The sequence below is a fragment of the Cupressus sempervirens genome, chromosome 11, assembly GCF_028749045.1.
Source record: "Cupressus sempervirens isolate cs-2001-9-10 chromosome 11, ASM2874904v1, whole genome shotgun sequence".
Lineage (NCBI taxonomy): Eukaryota > Viridiplantae > Streptophyta > Pinopsida > Cupressales > Cupressaceae > Cupressus > Cupressus sempervirens.
The window spans coordinates 423,611,783-423,636,912 of record NC_143128.1 but is presented as its reverse complement, the minus strand read 5'-3'; the positions used below and the strand labels follow the sequence as shown (position 1 = coordinate 423,636,912).

Genomic DNA, 25,130 nt, shown 5'->3' with positions numbered 1-25,130 from the left:
CCAGTTTTGTATAAATCAGATAATACAAAAAATTGTAATATTTCTGAAAATCTGAAAGTCATTGCAGTATATCGGCTGGAATCTTACTTCTGAAATCCACTTCTAATCTCAGAAGGCTAAGATGCTTGAATATATCATCTCTCCGGATGTTCTCAGATCCATATTTTCAATTCTAGTGTATAATAAAAGGCGTCCTCTATACGGGCCTTCAGTACTCCAATGTGACATTTTATCCACGGCATCCCTTAATTCACTAAAGGACTTCTAAAAATTATATACATGCAACCATTATTCTTAAGTGAAAATATAGATATGAAGATAATAGATGCAAGAGAACTCAATGTTTGAAACTGAGTCAAATGAAGAAGACTTCCAGGACTTTAGGCTGATTTATTAAAACTTGTGTGATGGTATTTCTCTAAAATACCATCAAACTTCAAAGCTTATAATAGTTCCATTTATTTCCCTATCTTCTACTTATCTGTGATTTCAAGGAATCCAATATGTTCAATAAATAAACTATGGAAGGTAAATTGTGACAATGAAACTTAATCGATCTTTCTAGGCACACTTTGTGGGGATCACTAAAAAACAATTAATCCACTTCCACGACCACACTGTGTAGCCCATTGTCGAAACTTGAAAGTACCTTAATCCATGTTCCAGGCCACAATTTGTATGTCAATTATATTTATGTTCCCCTCCTAGATGCTGTTGATTAAACTCAACATTCACATGGCAAATCCTAAGTCTAGGAGTTTAAGTCAAAACCTTGAAACTCCGAGGAATCTGAAAATGCTCGATTCATAGCCGTGGCCAAGTCTTCCATTTTCTCCCAAGCCCCAGCTAAGGACCTCGCCATCCTCTTTGAAGTTTTGAGCCATGCAAATAACATAATATCAAATTGTGAACAACAGTATGTTTGATAAAATAACAAAATAAGGAATACAAGTATATTCTTTGACTTGATAAAAGCCTTAACTGACTTAGAGAATAAGACCATATTCGTGTCTGGTCAATTCTCTAAACCTAAAATACCATTCTGAATATATTAAAAATATGAGTAACAATAGCATGTTCTAAATAACAAGAAAAACATTTCATCCCTTACCTGTGAGAGCCAGTGAATGCTCTGAGCCCAAAGCAATCATTTTGATCCGTAAACCATTTAGAGCCTTGACTTTATTTGCAATACAAACATTTTTTGGTGCATCTGATTTTTGAAAAACAAGATCGTACATATCAAAAAAAATATATATGCATTTATTAAAGAAATGCCATACGAAAATGCCAAAAAATTGAATATAAGTTTATAGTATATATTAGAACAATATTCAGATACACAGAACAAGGTAACATAAGTTTATGCCCTGAACTTCCATTTATCAAATTGATAACAGGACAATTGAAACTGTAAAGAACCAAATAATCTCATTGAATCTTTACTATACTTCTCTGAAAGCAGTTCACTTTCTTGGCTGTAAATACAGATTATTGAGTTCTATAATAATTTGAGCAAAGAATTAATACGATGAAGGGAGGCTAACAAAAACATATTATTCATAAGTATGTAACATGAAGAGAATAGATCAGAGTAATATATTCTTTCATAGAACTCAATGGTGAATCTCCATTACACTATACCATTAGATGACTTGCCAACCCCTGTGCCCCCTAAACTCTAATCATACAAACTGTCAGATGTACAACAGCCTGAGTTACACAAAGTGGGCAACAAAAGAAAATCAGCAAATAATTACATGCAAATTCTGGCTCCCAGTGAAAATCATTGACAGATTGATTTAGAGTCTGTTTTCTTGGTCATAGGACTCCTGCTGGACAGCAAAGGCCATACAGTAAGCACAAAATCTGATCCCCTCCAGCTGTCTGATGATAAGGTTGAAATTTGTACTTGGCAAAGGTGAAGGATGAAGCAATTTCAGTAAATTGAAGAGCTGAAAGAAATTCACAATCAATTGATAAAACTTACATTCTAGCATCAAATCAAAACTTTACCCAATAACAATGCAGGTTGTGAATAGTGCATAATCATCTTCATCCAGAAAATCATAAATTAATATAAAATTTCAAACTAAGAAACTGAGTACACAAGGAACCAATCCCATACCTATAGGTACGCCTAGGAATGTTTAGGCACCACTCAGATACACCCACATGCCCACAAGGAACCTAAGGCATCTGAGGCACTCCCTAGACATTCCTTAGTGCACCCACGCATACCCAACAGTGGTCGGCATCAAAAAAGTGCATTTTGTTTAACATTTTTCATTTTTGGACATGAATGTAAACAATAAAACCCTAAATGACCTTAAAAATACCATTTCGCCCACAGCAAACATCATTATTCTCTATTCACTCTTCCATTTTCACTTCCGCATTAGTATTGCTATTGTATTAAATGACTTTCATTTCAATCATGACCCTAGACATATAGATAATTAAGATAAATCTATTAATGTCCAACAAGAGACCACAAAGAGGGTCCAAGGAACTGGAAAACATATAGAAAGGCCGCAGCCAACAACGGGACACCAAATCATGCCCTGGGAAAGAACAAACCAGAGAACCGAAGAGCAAAACTAGAAGCATCTAAGGCTCCCTAGTCGAGGAGAAGTTGTCCAAGATTGAAGAATAAGCTTTAGGGCACGGAAGGGCCTTGGACCGTCTAAGAGAAGCCCTAGGGGTGGGGTGTTGTAACAAAGAGTAGCTCCTGTGAGGCCTCACTGACCTAGTGTGACTCAAGCTAGGTGGACCAAGAGACCGCTTCAAGCCCCAAGCTAGAGATGCAGGTGTGAAAAAGGAGGTGATAAGCTTATGCACGAAACACAACTAAAGTTAGAAACCATGGAAAAAAGGATGAGCGAAATGGCAGCCCAGATAGGGCAGAAGCGCAAGGAAGTCCAAACCACACCACTTCCTAGAGTGGAGACAAAAGTCTCTGAGCATAACAAAACTCCCTCTCCCAAGCAATCGGAAAAACAAAAGAAGAAAGAGATAGTAGCTGATTTATCAGCAGACATTAAGAATATAGAACCACCTAAGTTTTCTGATTCTGAGTCTGGGGAGGAAGCAGAAGCATGGTTAACAAAGAGCTCAGGTTAAATGGTTATATCTAGGGGAGTACTACTACAACTCCTACCACATGTCCATCCGGATGACACTGTTTTGAGCTCTCTATGGCAGCGAACCTCTTGATGGAGCCCAAAAAAAATTTTGAAATAATGTTGAAAGCTTTACGGTATTGTCATTGAGATGTGAATACTTTATCAGGCTGATTCATTTCCCATAAAATCAGATGCATATCATAATAAAAGAAGGAATGGGCAAAGTGCAGCATCCACTAGAACTCACAGATGATACTCTTCGGACACACCGTAATCAAGGTGGATATGACCTACTGGTAGGAACAAAAGATCAGATAAGGACAACTCCACAAGTTAATGCTGCATTAGCTGCATGTCAAGATTTAAAGTTGGATGGACTTGTTATTGGAGGTATTAAATCAAACACTGATGCTGAAACATTCATAGAATCTGGATGTTAAACAAAGGTAATTGGAATTCATGTAGCATTAGAAGAGGACCTGATGAACCAGTCTGTAGAAACTAATGTTGGTTTTGACACAATATGTAAAGTGAGTGCACAGCTAATCAGCAATGTCTGTACTGATGTATTGTCTATGGAGAAATGTTACTATTTCATTCGGCTAATTGGCAGAGAAAGATATGTATCATGGAGTGATCCTTTTACCTCCACTAAGACATCATTTTTGATGAAAAGTAGTGAAGGTATATTAGGACATAAGTATGGACTAGTTCGGCCTCCTCATTTTTCGCATCAAAATCTTAGCACAACTTCACACTCAAGGCTGAAAATTGTTCACGCATCTCTTCCTGGTTGCAGTGGTGTAAGTACTGGCATCGTTTCTTTCAGTTTAGCTCATTCTGGTGGTCCTTCAGCAAGTGCAGTGAACAATTTTAGGTCAGTAGGTACAGAACTACGACCGAGAATGTTATCAAAATCTCCATTAAATGTTGGACCCTCACTTGGCGGTGATTCTTTGAACTATGAATTTCTGCCACCCATGATGCCAACATCTAGTAACATTTCCTTCCCAACAAGGCAACAAATAGAGTGCCAATTGCAAGTTTGAAGATTTTGATGTGAGTTACAAATGTAAACAACAGTTCATCCTTGAACAGAAATGTTTGAGTGTAAAGGTAAAATGAGCATGTAGCTAAACACTTTTGATGGGAGCGACTAAATGGAGAGATGGATTGCATCGAGGGTAGAGACTAGCACGCTACCAATACATTTATTGAAAAATAGAAATTTGATGGCAAGCATCAGACTTAAATACAGCACAGCTGTAGATATCAAAGCAAGATTGTAACAGCAACAGGTATTAGAAGTTGCATTAAAAGGATTGATAGAGTCAAATAGGCAGACTACTCATAACATTCAGTATCCCTTATTAAAAATAAACGTATTCATCAGGAAGACAATGATGAATTTTCAGACATTATATTAATAAAGGCAAGCTACAGAATATGCAGCATTCACATATACAGAGAATTGGGATCAGCGTATTTAGAGACTCAGCCACATAAGAGGAGTCACTGCAATTTTTCGAAGAGGAAATATAAGAAATCTCAGAAGATGAGTCCCGTGAATAGCATGGATGCAAATACCTCTCGTCTTCTGGAGACTTTGAATCATTTTCCTGTTTCAAGTAAAAAAGAATGAATCTGCAGCATGGAATAATTTACAAGGTGTGTTAAAACATGGAGACCATTTCTAAAATGTAAGGGCAGACTCTTCATGCTATCCATCTGTTCTTAGTGATACTGTTTTTGCCTTGAAGTTGGTTGCACAATATCTGGTATGGAACTGGACTTACAGTGAACCTATTCCTCAATTCTGGAGTACGTTACATTTTTTCTCTTCACAGGCTGCAAGCACGTATTAAATGGAGATATCTGGAGATGTGGCTGAATTCGTGGGAGAATATGGGAGTTTTTCTGCAGCAGTGACATTCATATAAATGATATTCTTCATCCCGCATCCAGGAGTCACTGTGTGAACGGGTTTCGCTGGAGAAGAGCCATTAAAATGTGAATTTTTATTAAACATTGCCCAACGGCTTGCTTCTAATATTTTCTTTCATTTTATTGCAGGGCTGAGTGCGTGGGAAGATGTGAGAACCTTCTTGCGGCAAGGGTACTCGTTCCAATATCATTCTGCATTCCACGCATCCCCAGTCCGGGAGCACATCAATCTTATACGTGGAGGGTAAAGGTCTGCCTGTGCGTGAACGGAGAAGTAAATGGTGCGAAATGAATAATCTAGGGAATTATCTAGAGGCTTAGCGTGGATGCGAATGATCTCACAGTAGGAGCACTCATGGGAGTGAGAAATATTGTCTCAACATTATAAGCCGTGGAAATTATTGGACCATCGATTTTGTTGGAGTATAATTTAAATTATATTAAGTAATTTGCAAAGGTTATAATACCATTAAACATGATCGGTTATATGTTATGAAAAGGTGTGAACGATTCAATAAGGCAACCAATGCCCCTTGGTCCTCTATATATATGAGATGTAAAAATCAAAACGGGAGAGACAAATAATTCATATCCATATTTTTAATTTTTACCTATTGTATACTTTATGATGTATTATATTCTTTTAATTGGCGGAAAAATAAATTTTTGAACTAAGCCTATGGATGGTGGATTTTCGATTGAATTCTTGTGCGTGTCTAGAGTCGAGTTGTATTGGATGGATTATCCGTAAGGAGTGTCTCCAGTATGATTTTATTTCTGGATCAATAAGAAGTATTTATTTAATTTATTTGCATTAGAGTTTTAATTTTTTATTAAGTTGTGTCCTTTATAAGTGTTTTTTATTATTTTCTATAAATATTTTAATATTCGGATAAATGGACTAGATTGTTATTGCATTTTAAATTTGATAAAAAAAGATATTGTGAAATATTTTATTGATTCCGTATTTTATGTCTAATTTGTCTCCGCAAGAGTTAAAGTGCATTTTAAACTTATTTAAAATTGCATTTAAATAATTGATCCGTCGCGTCAGAATTATTAAAATTGTTTATAGTTTAATATATCAAACTTTATAAAGTTGTACCTTTCAACTAATAATATTGACTCTATTGCCCATTTAATTAAGCACTGGTCATTTATTCTTAATTCATAATCCATATGCTGGCAAATGTTTCATTTCTTGCCTTTGAAGAGTTAATATATTCATCTATTGCATTAATCTATATTTATTATTTATTCAAAACATTGTTTCAATCATTTACTTTTGTTCTCAGTTCATAAATCACAAGTTTAAAGTTTTCCTATATTTCTTGTCATTTAGAAAACTTTTATTGTATTCACGTTCTAATTGATTTGTTTTAAGTGTCTTGGATTTAAGTGTTTTGTCCAAGATTAGGTACACCCGCCTCGATTTTGCAAAGTCGGAAGTGCAGGGGATCTAGATCACATTGACCGATCCCGTCAAGTTGGCCTTAACCAGTTGGATATCCCAGCATCGAGCAGGCAAGGCTCGTAGGATTCCAATCTGCGGTTTTGGGAAACAACACCTTTGTCATTCGTAGATCTGGTTTTGCAGGACAACAGAGCACCGCTAGCTGGAGATTGGATACAGGATCAGTAAGACATTCTCAAATCCCTTTGGAAGAACATTCTTCAGGCTCAGAATCAACAGAAGATGTATGTTGATCGCCGTAGGACAAAGCAAAGTTTTGAGTTAGGTGACATGGTTTACCTTCGTCTCCAACCTTACAAGCAGAGCTCCTTGAAGAAGAGAGGGTTCAAAAAACTTCAGCCTAGATTTTATGATCCCAATCGCATTACTCGGAGGGTTGGAGAGGTTTCTTATGAGTTGGACTTCCCAAATGATAGTAGAATTCATAATCTTTTCCATGTATCTTGCCTCAAGAAGGCGATTGGTCAGCATGTAGTGCCTTCCATTGGATTGCCCCCACTTGATGTGGAAGGGAAGCTGGTTTTGGTTCCAATAGAGGTGATTGAGATTAGAGAAAGAAAGTTGCATAACAAGTCCATCAGGGAGTGTCAAATTCGCTGGAAAGATTTGCCATATGAAGATGCCACTTGGGAGGACGATTGCAATCCTTTAGCATCCGGCAATCCCGGGAAGGGAGGACTGTAATGTCCCCTTCTTTGCGCTAGACTTTCTGGCGCCTTGTTCGTCTATCTTTCCATTCGGATAGGCTAACAGCATTTATTTTGAGGATGTCGGCCAAGCACAGGATTCTATTTGGTTTTAGTGGGGAGATATTTAAGTTGTGGATCTTCCTATAGTTAAGTCACTTTATTTTATAAAGTTAATTTATAAAGTTACTCTATGACTTAAAAGTCATCTTATAACAAAAGTAACTTAAGTGACTAAAAGACGAAAAAGGCTTTTATCCCACATTGCCTAGTTGTTTGTATTTTCCCTCATATTGAGGTTATAAAAGCAAGGAGCTACACTAGAATTCACACCTATGAAAATATATCAACATATTGCTTATGAAAATCGGTTGCTTGAATGTGACTGGCTATCTTAAGGACAAAACCCCTTAAGAAGTTGGGAAACTGGACATAGCACCAGTAGCTCTCGGAAGTGTGTACACAGGTTCAGGTATGGAAATCACAGAATAGTGTTTTTTCCAATTCTTTCTCTAGCAGTTAGCTATGAAGAAGTGTTGAGTCTTTGTTGCACTGGCTAAGAAGAACACATAGGAATGGTAATCCACGATATAGGAGAAAGGGAGAAGAACATGACAATAGTTGGACCAAGGCAAACCACAGGTACGTGTTTACCCTACAGACCCGAGTAAGGAGAATGGCAGTTGCAATTTGTGGCGTGGAGAGTGGAAGGTAAGTGAAACTCAGATATCTTTTATACGGGGCCAGGAGATAAGCCCAAGTCTGTCTACAATCCGTTAGGCGTTGGGAGATCCAACTCAGCAATAGAAAATTGCTTAGAGGATATTAAACATCATAGTTGTTGCCCGCAAACCAGTACATATCAGGAGTGACGTTAAGTGTGCCACAAGTGAAATAGTGGGAGCCACAATTACATACCATTCACCTCAGTATTGATTCTCCCATCAGCCGTGTGAGCAGCAGTGGAATTCAAAGCTGGAAATTGTAGAACACACGTATGGTGGAGAGTAGAATAATAGGAGCTGTATAGGCAACAGTACCATCATCAATCACACGCAGGTTCATGCTACCTTCATTTGTATTATGTTCATGAAATCAATCATGTTTTAACGTTTCAAACTTTGCACATGGATGTATAACTTTAAATTCTGTAATAGACAAAACCTGAGCTTGGACTAGTGTATTTAGAAAATGATATGACTCCAAAGTTGCTTCCTTTCAAGTTGTCATGACAAATAGGATTTTCTTAATCATATTGCTGCATTATTGGAGTTTGGATTATTACAAGGCATCAGACAAAGGAATTTGAATCTGAAACTTTGGAATCTTGAAGACCTTCCCCATGGATATCCAAAACCCTAGCCTGTTTGTGGTATCCCTTAGAAAATTTTGAAGTGAAGGTCAAAATTACCTATTAGGTCGACCTAATTCCAATCAAGCCTTGTCCTAGATAATTTTGTCAAATGACCGAAATCCATTTGAATGCCTATGAGAATGTGTTAGTTTGAATTTGAAATGATGTTAGAAAGTGTTGTAATGCACTTCTCATACCATTAAAGCATTTTGGAATCTTGGAGAAAATTCTATCCTATAGGGGTTAGTTAGTAGAGAAGTCTTAAGGATCTTGTCACACAAATTGTGTGTGAAATGAAGGAATTAGTTGAAATATAATGAAGGCTTGAAGAAGGTTAGTTGGAACAAGTGGCTGTAGATAAGAAGAGATTAGGGTCTGTTGTTGTGGGTAAGAGCCTAAGTTTGCCTAGTTTTTATTCAGAAGTAAAGCTGGCACACAACAACGAGGAGGGGTGAATCCGTTGTGAGCAAACATAATTAAATCCAGACTTAAAAATTGATCGCCAACAGTTAGAATAATGTTACAGAACAATAAGGAGCCATACACCATAACACAATGATTTTGTTGACTAGGGAAGCCCTTGATGGTGCAAAGGCACCTAAAGTAAAATAAAAATGGGGGTTAAAAATCTTAATGTGAGAGATCTAAATTCATTTGAGTCGTAATTTTGGTCTATGTTGGGTTTATACAAAAGTTCTAATGTGAAAATGCATAAAGTGCATAAATGTTGTCAAAGTTGCATAATGATTAAAAGAATGTAAGGAGATGTTTAAAAGGTGGTTTGGAAGTTATAACCAACCACAAAAACTATAAAAATGGATGTATGGTCGATCCAAAGCATTAATGGAAGGAAAGAGATAAATTTGAAACAAATTTGGTGAAATTGTGAGTTGTCATTTTGATTGGTTTTTCAGTTTTAGTGTCGGTTTCAGTTCTTGTACGACCATGTACAGCCTAGAAACCATGAAAAATATGTATATCTAGATAGAGTAGTGAATAACCTTTCTTTTGGCTTTGGTTTGGATTTGTTTCATGTAGAAATGAAGAGGTTATGCAAGTTTTGGCAAAGGTTGTAAATTGCAGATTTTAGGATGCCCGAATGCAGTCAGATTGAAACGTTTGGTAAAGCCATATTTGAATGAATCAGGAACTCTACCTATATTAATTGGAAATATATGTGAACTAGGTTTTATCTCCAATTGGTTTGAGTCGTTTTCATTCAAATATGTGTAAGTTATGTTCATTTTAATGAAGACCGGTTTTTATGGATCTCCATTGAAGTTACAGGACACAATTGATGCTTGTAGAAAGATTTATGCATTGTAAGAATTAATGGCTTATAGATTCCAAAACTAGGCTCATATAAGGTTGGGTGGAAATTGGTTTGGTGTTATTTGGATTCATTTTGAGAAAGTTATTTGATGCCCTAGGCAGGGTTACTGGTTTTGCTTCTGATTTATGATAGAAAATATGGGTCTTGGTTCAAAACACATAATTTGTAATTTATTTATTGTATTGGTCTTAGATTTGGCTATGTTTTAGAAGGGAGAATTTGTAACAACTCCTCCAAAGGGTTTGGCAAGATATTGTCAAGATTGAAAGTTATGAATAATTTACTAGGGTATAGAAGTCAGATTATGTGAAATTGGAAATATTGATATTGTCTTAATTGCCTAAATGTCAGGTTCTCTGTTGAAATCTTTGAGATGTTCTTGGTTCCTTGAGGGTGTACCAGCCTATTGTGAATCCCTTGAGTTGAACTAAGATTCCTTGGAGGTAAAATACAGAGGGCTCTGCATCACTTGATTAGAGGAAAAACCCCGATAGGGACGGTATCCACAAGATATAGTACTAATATACAAATTCCTTGTCAAAGAATGTGACCCTATGACAAGTCAAATACAGTTCATTTAGTACAACAGCCTTTTTAAAGGGTCAAACATTCAAGCCCTAGAAGGGTATCTCAATGAGACTGACTAGTTTTAGCAGACAAATCTTTGAATAAATGGAGGGGAGTGGATTTGAAGAGTTGATGTTGCGTTGGGTGTTTAGAGGATGTGGCAGCACTATTAAAACAGTTACCTTGTTTGGATCACAAGCCTAGAGGGTACTTGCTTTGTATAGTAAGCCTAATTAGGCTTAATTGTCATAAAAGACCTAATATACGGTTAGGGCATAAGACAAAGGAGTTGGAGTTTGAAATATTGAAGACCTTCCACATGGATATCTGAAACCCTAGCCTATTTGTGGTATCCCTTCGAGAAGTTTGAAGTTAAGGGCAAAATTACCTATTAGGTTGACCCAATTCCAATCACACCATTTCCTAGATAGTTTTGGCAAATGACCAAAAACCATTTGAAAGCCTATGAGAATGTGTTGGTTTGAGCTTGAAATGATGTTAGAAGGTGCTGTGACCCACTTCCCACAGGATTGAAGCATTTTGGAGTATTGAAGCAAAGTCTAGCCTATAGGGGTTAGTGTTTAGAAAAGTCTTAAGGATCTTATCACACAAATTGTGTGTGAAATGAACGAATTGTTTGAAAGAGATCTAATGGAGGCTTGAAGAAGGTTAGTTGGGACAAGTGGTTGTAGAAAAGAAGAGATTAGGGTTTGTTGTTGTGGGTAAGAGCCTAAATTTGCCTAGTTTTCCTCATGTCTCTACATCACTTTCTTTCCCTTTTATTCACAACAACCTTTGTAGTGCTCAATACAACTAGATGATGAACGTGTTCTAGCGCAAAACATCTTTGGATTACCTTCTAATATATATAACTTCTCAAGACCCATTTTTGTTACCATGTATAGAAATGTAAAACTTTCTCTAGGAATTCGATACTCTAGATACTTTGGCAAAGTTGTGTAAACTTTAGAACCATGCCAGTCCATTTGGTTAGTTTTTTATTGTGATAAGTTTAGTGTCAAGCACATCCTTGAATACTTAATCAAGTCCTAGGGAGCCATTATATTTAGAGTTTTGTGGTCCTTCACGAGAGTAAAGATTTTTCTCTTCTACCAAAACACTCATAAAACCTTTCATTGTTGAGGTTAGTGAAATGTAGAAAAATGACATAAATAGGTACCTTATTGCTTCAAACAACTAGGTTGCTGACCAAGGTAAGGAAGTTCAAAGACATTGTCACTATTATCGGCGATGCTCTATTTGGGGCAAGCATCCTATTCATTCATGCCACATGAAAACAAAAAACCTAGCTGTCCGTGATATGTATTATGGTCTTTGTGAATCTTTTAAACATCACGCTGCCGCATATTTGGCATTGAATGCCAGAGCTGATAAAACGTTCAGATATGGGATGTTATTAAATATAAATCTAATTTCGTGGAATTACAGTAAACATTATATTTTTTTCAGATTAAACTTCATTTTCTTTATCCTTTGTTTTGAACTCCTCTCGTTAAAATTTCCCCCTTAAAATTTTATCTTATCACATTTATTGTTATTCCTAGCATGAACACAACATGGACATGGAGAAAAACAGTTTTAAGATTAAGTTGAAATTTTTAGCATTGTCCTCCCCCGCTACCATTACCTACTGTTTACTGGCAAGGTTGACGTAGACAGTAGATAACATTATGACCACCCCAACACGGTTGGTCTCACCTACTTCCCTGATACTACAACCATACATTTACCATTTGCATTTATAGTTTCTATTAACAGTTCCAAAATTGTACATACAATGTCTTATTCTGTGCCGCTGTGACCAGAACCCTGTAGGTGTTATTGTTCAGCCAATAACCATGCACAGCAGTTATATATTCAAACTCTGTCTTGTTCTCACCACCAGAGTCCACCTCTGAACATTAAAAATGCTAATAATTGATATGGTGATTCACTGGAATCAGTGTTGTAAGTCGTTCATATTTTCGATCACAAGTCTTTGTGCAGCTTAATGTAGAAAATTTAATAGTCAATATTGAACTTTGTTGGTCTGGCATTGGAAACATTTCTAAATTTGATTTAAGCTTCTTGAGTTTATTAAGGTAGATGCACTGTGGGTTCTCTGTTTATTAGGAATTGGAGATGCAAAAGCTGGAAGACTAAATCTGTAGGTTCTACAATGATGTACATTTTAATTGTGTGAATGTATGTATTTTCTTATTATGTTCAATATATGTTTTATTATGTTAAATGTTTTCCTGGTCATGTTTAATGTATATGTTGTAATGACCAGTTATTCAGTTACAATGGTAAAGGTTATGTGCTTCATTCAGATTGCTATTGAGATGGCTCTGTGGTTTCATGTGTCTCTTTAATTTTAGTTTTCCTATTATCAATAAGCACTCTATGGTTAAATGTTGGCTGCAAGTTGAAAATGTGTTGTGTTCAGGATTCAGCCAGTAAATTATCCTATATCAATAAATGCTAACATAGCACTTGATAATTGATTTGAAATTGGGGATAAGAAGTGTTATTCACGTGTTCTTTGAGGGGAGTTTACTTTCATTAAATGACAACATTTGAAACTATTATGCCTTGTGACTCACTGTGTATGTGTAAACTCAGGATGGACATCTAGTGTAATAACCGTTTCCTATTTCTTTTCAAGTGCTGGCATTATGACAGTTTACCTCTTGTATTTGAGTCATACAGTTTCATTCTTTTAGACAAACTAGCTTATATTCAATTGATACCAAGAAATTTTTGACCCATTAATGGAATTGTAGGAAGTAAGCATCTCGTTTGTTCTTATTATTCCTTTTACAAATGATGTCAAAATTGTCTCAAACAGTTCGCAGATCTTTTCATGCTTCTGTGAATGGTTTATTTGTTACAGAGTTACGTGTGTTCACTTTATTCAGAATGCAGTTACAGATATTTACCAAATTATGATTTATTTTACAAAATGTAGAACAACACATTTATCTTTATCTGTTCAAAGTCTCAATTATTTTGCGAGACCTCTGATTCATTTCATAGTCTTCATTACATAATACATATTTATTATTGCTAAACAATGTAGAAGGAAAATTAACGTGCACCTGGACTTCAGAAATGTACATGCACAGTTTCATACACCATCAGCCATGTCGCTCATTTATCTCTGTGCCATCTGTTACTTGAATAGATGAATACACTAATCTTCCTTCAATCACTGCTGGAAAAGGAATGCGTTGTGGCATACCTTGCGGTCAAAGTAGCTGGTATGTCATCATGAAAACAGACATCCCACTGTATTTACAAGAGAGCTGCTTGAACAGACATTTGGCCCGTATGGAAATCTCATTGCCCAAACCTTCCGGCTTCCCTCAATTGGATGGTGTATATCCTTGCTGCAAGATTCCAATAAGGAAACATCAACAATATGTCCCTGTCTGTTCTAAGACCACCAGCGTCCATGTAATCTGAAATGCATTCCTGTGCTTTTAACAAATAACAAGGCAATGTGCGTTTCCGTGGTTTGTTAACATGTCTCAGGATATCAATATGTCAAAGGTTACTTATTTGTATTCAGCACCACCTTATAATATTTAAAGAAGCTCCACAGACTTCCACCTGACACTCTCCCATGCAGCCAATAACTCTTGAAGTCGTCACCTAAAGTCAAATTCTCTAGTCTTTGAAAGTATGGTATGGCACGCACAATGGAAACATTGGGTTTCTTATCTTCTCAGTGCAGAAATGACAAACTCCACACTGAATTTTTATTGGACTCACTGACCAAGGCTGGATAATCACTTCGTCAATGAATGTCCTCTGATAATCAAACCAAATAACCATTGCAATCCACTGTCAACCAGTCTTCCAATCACTAGGTCAGGTCTCACACTGCCAAAATAATTATTTGATTCTCACTCTGAAGAATTCAATAACTTTCATATAATTCCACCTTGGTTTTCTCCTTCCTAGATTGCTTCTTTTAAGGGAAGAGACTCCCATGAGGAACTACTTTTGAAACTAACATCTTTTAATTAACTATTAATATTAGTCTATATTAAGAACACTAACATTAAATAATTAATATTTATTAAAAACTCTTATAATTATTTAATATTAGTTTATAATATAAAACTAATAATAAATAATTAATATTATTTACTGAGTCATTATTTTTAAGGACATTACAAGTCCTCCCATCCCAATACTACTTGTCCTCAAGCAATCTGATCTCTGAATCAACTGTCATCTTTACCCAAAACACCTAGGTCCCAGTTTAATCTCACGAAATTCTTAGCAGAAATCTGTTGTGCCACTCTAAAATTTGCATCACTGCGCAGTACTCTACAAATAATGCAAACACCAGGATCCCAAAACTGGACGTCATCTTCAGCGTTAATCGTCAAGAAGAAAGCATCCTTCATCAAAGCTTCATCAGTGATTAGTTCATCAACTGTCCCTGCAATTATTTGTGCAATCATTTATCCTCAGCAAATCCAAGTATGGCAAAGTTGATTGTTTTCAGTCATCCTTATAAATCATCCAATCCTTCAGCAAAGGAAATCTGGAAATCTCATAGGAGTTTGATACCTATGTCACAACATCAACTAAAATCACCAACACTGTTTGAGAAACTATCTGTCCATGATGATTATGTAAATCTGAACATTTAACCTTCAATATGCTATGATGATCACAAGGGTCCACTGAACATTCAAATCTGAATAGTTTTCTTTTTCTTGAGCAGCTATCATCTTAGCATTTCTAGCTTTCTCCATTCATTAATTGCACTGTAAAAGAGATTTTTCAACCTGTGCACTATGATCCATTAATTTCCTTCGCTCCGCAATTGTTACCACTGATTCTTCTCAAAATCCATCAATCACTCTATTCTTTTTATCTGAGTCCTCTGATAACAGTTCTTCCCTACATATTTCATCAATCTCTTCAATTATCATCTGCATTTCTTAGATTCTTGAACTGGCTCCTTGTTCATTCCACAAAATTGTAATCGTTTCTGCTTGGAAATGAGCCATACTCAACTGTAAGCAAAGTTCATCAATTTCTTGGCATCTGTCTTCAATAAACCTGATATCAGCATCCCTGTCCTTGAGTAATTGCAAGTAATCTGATTTTATCTTTTCTAACGCTCCCTTGATTGTTAGCAACTATACACTAGAAATTTCATTTGCAGCCCCATTCTTCCTTTCCTTTGTTTGAAGAATCCATATAAACTCTTCAATCTGTTTATGAGCATTGTCAGTTATTGATAGCATCACAATCCTTTCATCTGTGACCGCTAATTGATCCTTCAAATCTTGCGCCCAAAGATTTGTACTTATCACAGTGGCTGGTACTTTCACCACCACAGTCGTTTCCATCTGTAAGAACACTTTCCTCATCAAAAATTACTGTACAATCCTTGGGCTTAGGAGCATAATTAATCCCTTCTTTATACTCATCGATGCTAATCTCTAAATTACCCACACAAAATCTGGAGCACCCTTCTGCTGCTGGCTTAGAGAAATCAGACTTAATGACTTCATTATCACATTGTTCTGTAATGCAAGAGGAATCAACTCTATCCCACATTCACCCAGAGGAAAACTATTCTCTTCAACACAAGCCTTCTTCTGCTCTTCTTCCCTCAGGAGAGACTAAAGCCTTCCTTCACATTGTCTGAACAAATTGCAAACCAATGTATATGCAGATCAAGAAATTACACATTCCTATTTCAAAATATTCCATACCATAGACAGAATAGGTTGGGAAATTGTTTCACTTCCTTTGATAGTTAGAACAATAATGTCCTACATAGCTCAAATGACCTCTTTTCCATGAATCTTTCTAATTGTTACCAGAAAATGATGAAACATATCATAAATCAAATTTTGCAAAACCAAATCCAACAGTAGATTACTAACTCTAACTACTGAAAAGTTTTCTAGTATGGAAAACCTTCTTGAAACATAAACACTATTGACATGATCAAGACCCTGAAAATTTTCCACCATCAAAACCAATACCCTCTTCATGGTGTCATCATTATAGGGAACGTGTGGTGCTGAAATTCTGAAAACCTCACAGAGGCTTGAAGTAACCATCAATTTGATTCCTGCATCTGAATGCATTAACAACCAGTCTTGCTTCAAAGATATTTTCACAAGGATGAGAGAAGAATGTAAAAAGGAAGAAGGGGACTGTTCTACTAAACTCGAACATCCTTGGAGTTCATTCAAAATGTTAAAGATAACATCTCTCGATTGATAATTACGAAGATTGTCACCAGCTGCTTGCAATGCTTTAATCAACCAAAATCTTCCCTCCAACTCCATACTTGATTTCAAATTGTTTAGCCAACAGGTTGATAAGAACTTAAGCTCTGATACCACTGTAATAACCCTTTACTATTTCTTCTCAAGTGCATTATGTCTGACAGTTTACACATTGTCTTTGAGTCATACAGTTTCATTCCTTTAGACAACTAGCTTCCATTCAATTGATACCTGTTAAGTTTTTCGAACCAGGATACACAGAAGGCAAAGCTCAAAAACACAATAACAGATTCCTGGGAAAACCCTCCTGCTCCAGGGTAAAACCCAACCGCACCCAAAAAATATTCCCTTCTTGAATACTCAAGACTAAATACAATACTCTCATGCTTAAGATTGTAATCAGTCAATCACTAAGCCTTATACACAATCCAACATTAAAGACTTTTGCTATGCAATGTTAGAATATAGAATGCTCAATATCCAAGAGACTAATCAGAATGTAATATGCACACTCCTTGATCACACATTGATCAAGCTACTTCTTAGCACTCAATATATAAGCACTTACACAACTCTCATTACACTCTGCTACACACCATAATGTTACAAAATGCAGTACATGTATCATTGGATGTGAAAAAATACTTTTAATCTCCAATACTATGCAGTGTGAATAATAATGACTCACAGCAAGAAGGAAGCAACTCCAGCCAAGGAAAACTCTTCTGCAGAATGCATGTACAACACTACCGTGCACGATAGCTATATCTTTTTATATAAGACAGAAATTAGAATAGAGCAAAATAAAAGTGACAGGCACAATCACCAAGCAGGGATGGTTACATACGGTGACATTGTAGCTAAAAGGGGAAATGAAGAGACGTAAAAGAATCCAACAGACGATGAGAGTGGACCTAACACAATTCTTTGTATGGAAAAACCTAAAACGAACCCGAACCCACCCCCCACAAAAATTGAACAAATATCAAACCTGAATCTCGTACTGGGAAATTAGCATAATAGTTTGGCTTATAAAAGTTCAGCTTTTATTATTTTTTTTTAAATTTTATTTTGGAAGTCTTATTTCATGAAAGTGAGTTATATTATTTACTTATTAGACTTATTTGATAAAGTGAATATAATATTCACTAGAGAAAAGTTATTTAAAATTCTACTTAGGCCTTATTTAATAAAGTGAATACAAAATATACTTATAATAATTTATTAAAGGCCACCTAGGAAATAATCAATTATTTCATTATTATTTAATAAAATATAATCCCGAGCCCAAATTTGGCTGCAATAGCCCCATGCAACGTCTGTTAAGCTCCTAGTGAGTCCCCTATACATTCTGTTGGCCCGAACTCCAGTGATAAGCCAACCTCAACTCCGTCTCATATCGCCTAAAAGGGGGACATTACAAAGGGAATCTATTAATTTAACATTTAATTATCCTAATGAGACTGAACATGATTAAGTAATTTCTGTTATGAGACTCTTTCTATATTTTGTAAAAAATTATTCACTGAATGACATTGTGCTCTTGTTCATAGTACAGTTTTTGTTATTAAAAAGAATATTTCACCTTTTTAGTGAGTAAATTGGGTGCCCTCCTGAATCTCTTCGCAGGACATTACAGATATATTGGAAGATTAAAAAGGGAACTAATTCTTACTGAAAAAAACATTCCTGAAAACTAGTGAAAAGGCAAAGAAAGGTGTTTTTCTAAAATTAAAAAAGCAACTAAAAAATAAGAAAACCATTCCCGAAAAAAGTGAAAAAGAAGCCAAAGCGCTAGAGAAGAGGATCGGGGCTCTCATTTGGCCATGTTGAGTTTAATTTCTTATAAGTTATATTGCTTCTATTTCAAGGGGAATGCTTCATCTTTGGTGTTGGAGGAAGAAAATGCTTACAAGTAACATTCTCCATATTGTTGAGGGATACAATCTAGAGAATAATCCAATGATTTTATTCACAGTCACATTTGGGCATATTGAAGTCTACATTTCCCAATTTGCAAAGCTTATTGGATACGATTTGCAGAAAACTATTTTAGAGAAGATTGAGGATTAAACTTGTACTTTTCTTCTTCTATCTTCTTCTTTGCTGCTCATATCATTTTTTAAGGGTCAACGTGAGAATTCTAAGGCAGCCATTGGGGTTTAATGTAAGCTGCAGCAGTAGAAGGCTGGAGAATTCATCATGGTTGCAGGAACCGCTCACATATTCCCAGCACTATTATTGAAGTGGAGTAGTTTCACTAGAGGAGCTATGAATATGTTGTGTTTGAGACACTCAGGGAGCGAATCCAAGCAGTGGATTAAAGGAATGATTCAAATAATTTTCTCTTCAAAGGAATATAGGGGAATGAGAATTAAGGATAAAATGAGAACATTCAGACACTTCCATTTTCTGATCATGGATAATGTACCATCAAATATGAGGGAATTGGAATTTTATTTGGGAATATCATTCAAATTTCAAGCACAACAGATATTACACTATCTATATTCATTTTTGGTGCACTTATACCATATCGTGGAGCCTGCTTGGAATAGAGCAGAGATTTGAGAGAATTTTGTGCTGGAAGCCCCAAGCATATAAACTAAGACTGTGTTAGTTATATTTAAGCTTCAACGTCATCACGTTCTCTGTTCAGTTGAAGCAGCTGGAATCGGTTGTTTTTGGTTGGCTAGAACTAATTCGTGGCACTAAACAGTCTATCATACCTGTGAATAGGAAGTCAATCTTCTGCCATGACAGAAGCAAATTAGTGAAGTTACATGATTGGCTGCTATTCATTTCTGTGTGCTAAAATATGTATGAGCAGAGCAGAGCAATTTATGTAAGGAAAGAAACGTGGGTTCTGTGTACCACAGATTCCATTTGAGAGACTAAGAGTTTAGTGATAGAGATATTATTCTTTGTGATTTACAAGTCAGAGATTTCAATCTGTTCTCTCCATACTGTAATACTTATATCCTTGAGTTTATAACAGATTTATGTTCTTTAGTTCACTGGGTATATTTATCTGGTGTTGCTAAATTGTTGCAAAGGATTAAAACAAATACGAAACATCAAGTTGGAACACAAACATCACATTGAACACCAAGAAATAAAATGTTTGGCAAAATATCCTTGGAAAAGAGTACCAATATCAGGAGACATTGCATTAAAGGATCTGATATTTGGATCTTTAGATGTTATTTGACACTTCTAGACCCAGCCATGGCATTTGGAGTGTTTTGGTGAGAACCTAGGGTTTCTGGAACTTGATTTTGTTGGTTATTATTGCTTCAATGCTTTGTTTTCATTACCAGCAAATGGGCATGTTGTATTTGTGTATATAACAAGATTTATCCATCTGTATATCTTTGATTTAGTATTTGTCTTGTAGTTTCAGTTTTGGACTAATTTTAGAAGTGACTATTGCAAGCATTTACTTTATATTTTTTGTCATAGTTTTGTAATTGTTGCAATATAAATCAGCTCTTTCTATTATCTCTATCAGACATTCTTAAACTCGAAAGAAAAAAGAAAAAAATACTTGTGGGGATATAGGGGTCCTTATTACAGTTTTCTTTAAGATTTGAATAGAAATGTATAATATTGCATCAACATGCAAATACAATAGCCAATGATATACAAATCACATAATCATTGAGAATCATTGTCAGATATTGCAATTTCATTCAATATTACCCTAGGATGCGTATTTTCAGCCGTCCCCGTCCCAGAAATGTCTCGGAGACTTGGGGACACCTAGGGGTCTTTGACTTTGACTTCTAGAACAAAATAAACTTTGACTCTCAAAGTAACACAAATTTGGCATATGAATTCTGTTGATTCTTATATTTTAAGGTTCAACTATGTATAAGTACATTCTTTATCCATGTTTTCATATAAAAAATTTAAATTTCTCTATATATTTTAATTTTCTCTATTGTTATATAGTTGTCCCCATTTTCTATCCCCAAAGTTGGAAAAAAAAATTGTCGTCCCGGAAACCTGTCCCATTGTCCCCTGCCGTCCCCATCTTGGAAACTTGGGGGAACATAGATTTCGTTCAAGCTAAAGCATTCTACATTTATCACATCTTTCAATAAGCAATTAAATAAACAATTTTCAGCATTAAAAGTGTGTTTGCAAGACCTAGGCTGCATTTGCACAATCCAATTAGACACATGTACTGTCCTTTTTATTGAGTTCTCTTGTGGCGCAGCTAGTGCTTACTTTAGGGTTTGTATCAGCCACATCAGAGAAGTGATTCGATATCAAAAATGAGCTCAGATGATTTATTAGAGTTACTAGATACTTTTTGGAGGGATTTCAAACAATTTATCAGTACTCACTATTTATAAGTAAATGTCACTCTAGAGACTAATTAGGTTATAGCTGGCAAAACATCTATTTTTGGATGCTCAGTTTTGCTTAAATTGTCGATTTCTTGGCAACTAATGGTTTATGAAATATTTGTTTAAATAACGTTAAATCATTTAAGTTAAATCAAATATTTAACTTTATGTTATCTAAATTAATATAGCGACTTTTTGGTTGCTTAAGGAGTTATGAGGTATTATTTTGACATATCAGATAAAGTGCTTCCTTAAGTAGTGGACACCAAGTTAGGGAGACATAAGGTGAATTAAAAATCAAGAAATTGAAATAACTCTAATTAGGGCATCAGGCTTGGAGGAGTTTATTTTGAATCACATTTGCACTATGTCAAAGCTTATTACTTCTTATTTTTCTCTCATTGAGAAGGAGAAACTCTATTGGGGTTCAAGAGATCAAACCAGTTTCATCTCAAGCCTTTGGAGGACGAAACCTGTGTTTCTAAAATTAATTTTGGTGGTGAGAGTCTAGCCTAGCTGGTATGTGTTGGGGATATCATACAAGTAGTGCTTTTAAGTTTGAGATATTTGTGCAGCTTCAATTCAATGACAGTATCGTAAGAGATTCTGGTGTTGCATTTCAGAACATTTAGATGCAACATTGTTGTATCTTTACTTGGTGTGGAATCTGTTACCTATGGGATTTTGAGGCATCTAACACCTGCCTTTGGTGTGGGTTTCTACCTATTTCATAAGTGTGGGTTTCTACTTATTCTTCGCATTGAAATATTGCATTAACCTAAGTGTAGAAATATTCCTTACTTCCAGCTTGTGTTCGGTTGATTTTCCTTGGACATGGGTATCTTGAATGTTAGAGCAATAATTTTGCTGTGGATTAATCATTCTTCCACGGCATGAGACATTGCAGGCCTATTTACTTGGCGTGGAGGTTTGACTTCATATCTTTGGTGTGGGAAATTGTAGTATTTGAAATATTGGAGATTTCCATTTTTAGAGAATTTTACTTCAGAAGTTGGGTTCCTGAAGATTGCATTACACTTGGACATGCAAGACTAATTGGTGTTGCTTTGAACCTGAACTTATTCTTGCAGTTGTATACTTCTGATTTATGTATGAGACTGCTCCTTTATGTCCTCAAAATTGTAAAGAACAACACTGTTTCTTTGTTTCGCAGTACTAAAGGTCAGTAGATTTAATCAATTTAAAATCAATTCTATGATAATGATCAATTTTTGATGAAGTCTATTCAGAAGTTTATTTATTCTATGAGAAAACTAGTATTCCAAACATATTTTAAATCTGAAAGCTATTGCAAGTCTGAAACAAACAACAAACCATCAGCAAACTGACTTTTTATGAATCGGAAAGTTGATGTACTTTGTTAGTGAATGCATGCAAACTGTTTGACTTCTAATGACATCTCCACGGACAACAGGGTTGCGTTCACTGTCCACCAGCATGGGGGTTTCCATCCTCAGGCTGGATGGAAACTGAAGCTTTCCAAATAACTCTCCAAGAGAGAAAACTTCACTCTAAATCATAAACCAAGCATGCCCAAAATGAATGAGAGTTCATCTTTTAATGTTCAACAGTAACTCTTCAAAATTTCATTCTATCTTTCATCTCACTTCCCATTTGTCACCTCTTCTCTCTTTATTTAAAAAAGACTTTTTAAATAGCTTTAATTTAACTCCAAAATCACTTTAAATTATTTTTTAAGTTGGGCTTGTAATTTTTCTTATGTCCCCAAAAAGGGTCATTACAGGCCTCCCTCCTTGAGATTGTTTGTCCTCAAACAATCAGTACTAGGACCCCATATAAATATGCACATAGCTCTATAGCCCAATCTAAAAACATATCTTGCCACACTGCAAGTCAAGGTGTCCAAATGCAACTCATCCATCAACCAAATCCCTGGATCCTGATGGATACCAAATTTTCAAATTCTTGGGCTTCTATTTGAGTTATGTAATGTTGTGGTCAGAAGAATCTAAGGATGTCAATAAAGACAAAATTTAAGGCAAACGTATATTTACAGCAAGGCAAATTGAGTCTACATGATGAACCATTTCCATGTCACCAAAGAAGCACAGTATTGTCGTCACCTTGTATAAGCTTAATTTGCATACACAATGATGAAAGACAAGGGAGCTATGAGTGAATAAATGTTTATTAGGAACTTTTGGGCATACAAACTATTAGCGTCCAAACAAAGGATATAAAACCAAGCAATTTGAACTCCTTATACATGTCAACCATAGAAGACAAAGCTCTGTATCTTGGAGAAGCAATATAATTATACTTCTTGCATGTAGACACAGAAGTGAGGATTCCCGTGTTATCATCTTCTCAGATTATGACCAAACAGTACCCACACAATACTGATGGTAAAACCCAACATCAGCCAACGGAACCTCTATATCTATTAACAAATGAATACCACAGATGGTGCACCAATGATGCCAGGTGATTGTGTATTCGGTAAGTATGATGATGAATGTATATATCAAATACTTTTGCCGGATAAAGAAGCACAACCGCATATATAATTTTGAGACAATTGGTCTTGTCAAGGAAGAAAGGAGTACATCATAGTTAAACTGGAATTGTGACTCATAAGCATATCAACATATGTCTCAATGAAGCTTTGAATCGACAATATTACGAGGTGGCAATATCACTTCAATGGAGAAAGTATGCCTGGAATCATTAGAGAGCACGATGTATTGCTTATTCTGAAATATCACAGTTTGGCATATTCACAATGATTGACCCAGAGTAGAGGTCATTTTGGCAGGATAACAGGATTCTACGAGCTTGTAAATATTTATAAATTTTTGTCACCTAGGCATGGAGTCAAGGGTGTTAGGAATTGCTTCAAGAAAGGTCGAGATATATGTTTCCTATAATCAAATGCATGAGGATCTTTGCGATTGCATTTTTTAAGTAACTTTTCTCTATGAACAGCATGGTTTCTATGGTATACGATGCAAGAAGAGTTGGGATACGGATATATATCCAATGCCGAAGGTGAGTGAAATCAGAAGCTCTTCCAAGACACGGGACATGGCAAAATCGTTTCATCAATTATTGATTTGTGCTATCATATACCATGGCTATGTCTGAGGGAAATATAATCATTTACATATCACCCAATTGCTCCGTGTTTGGTCAGCGTGGACGAAGGTTAATTAATGTTAAACAATTATTAATTAAAACTTGAAAGGGTGTGGTTTGCAATGTTTCATATCCAAAAGACATATCTTTCTATTTTGAAAGATTAAAAGGAATCTGCATTATTTGCGGAAAAAAAAAATGACATATTCGATATTCACAAGAAGAAAGACATTTATGATATAGAAAAACATTTATACTTATTTGTTTGGAGGAATAAGGGGCTCATAATAATATGACTTTGTAATGTAAATTCAATTATTTTATTTTAATAATAAAATAAAAGATCTTTCATTTATATTTATTTGAGATGTGGAGAATTAAACTTCAGTTGATTTGTCCTTTATAATTATTTTTCAAAATTCTGGAAACAATTTATGTCAAATAAGTGGACGAGGTCATTTATGGCATTTTAAACTCGATCATCACATATATTGTGAAATATTTAATTGTTTCCAAATCTATGTCCAGTCTATTTCCCCAACCTTAGGAGTTGAAGCGCAATCTAGACTACTATAAAATTGCATATATATATAAGTGTGTAGAATATTATAAAGTTGTATGTTATAATTTTCATTGTAGTTGACTCTCTCGCCCAAATAAGTGAAAGCATTGGTCTTTTATCATTGAGGTATTTGATTTATATTTGAAATCAGATAATCTATAACTTCCTTCTTACAAGCACCAAATCCATTATTGGCAAACATTATACAAAACATTCAATTCAAACATTCAGCCTTCAATTTTATATTGATGGAATTCGAGGACCTTGCTAGCCGGATAACTCAAAAACATAGATTCGCTATAGAAAAGCTTTGAACCTAGTGATCAAGTTTGAGGAGAAGG

The 25,130-nt window shown here is 35.5% G+C and overlaps 1 protein-coding gene across 9 annotated transcripts in view; it reads right to left on the bottom strand.

Moving 5' to 3' along the window:
- Positions 1-25,130, bottom strand: part of RUG1 (Regulator of chromosome condensation (RCC1) family protein) — a 274,217-nt gene that overhangs the window by 162,313 nt on the left and 86,774 nt on the right. For all 9 annotated transcript variants that reach the window (XM_089809717.1, XM_089809722.1, XM_089809721.1 and 6 more), the window contains 2 exons: positions 1,112-1,213; positions 772-865 (listed from right to left, as the gene is read on the bottom strand). In XM_089809717.1, coding sequence (XP_089665843.1) covers positions 772-865; positions 1,112-1,213 — 196 coding nt within the window. The remainder of the gene's footprint in view (positions 1-771; positions 866-1,111; positions 1,214-25,130) is intronic.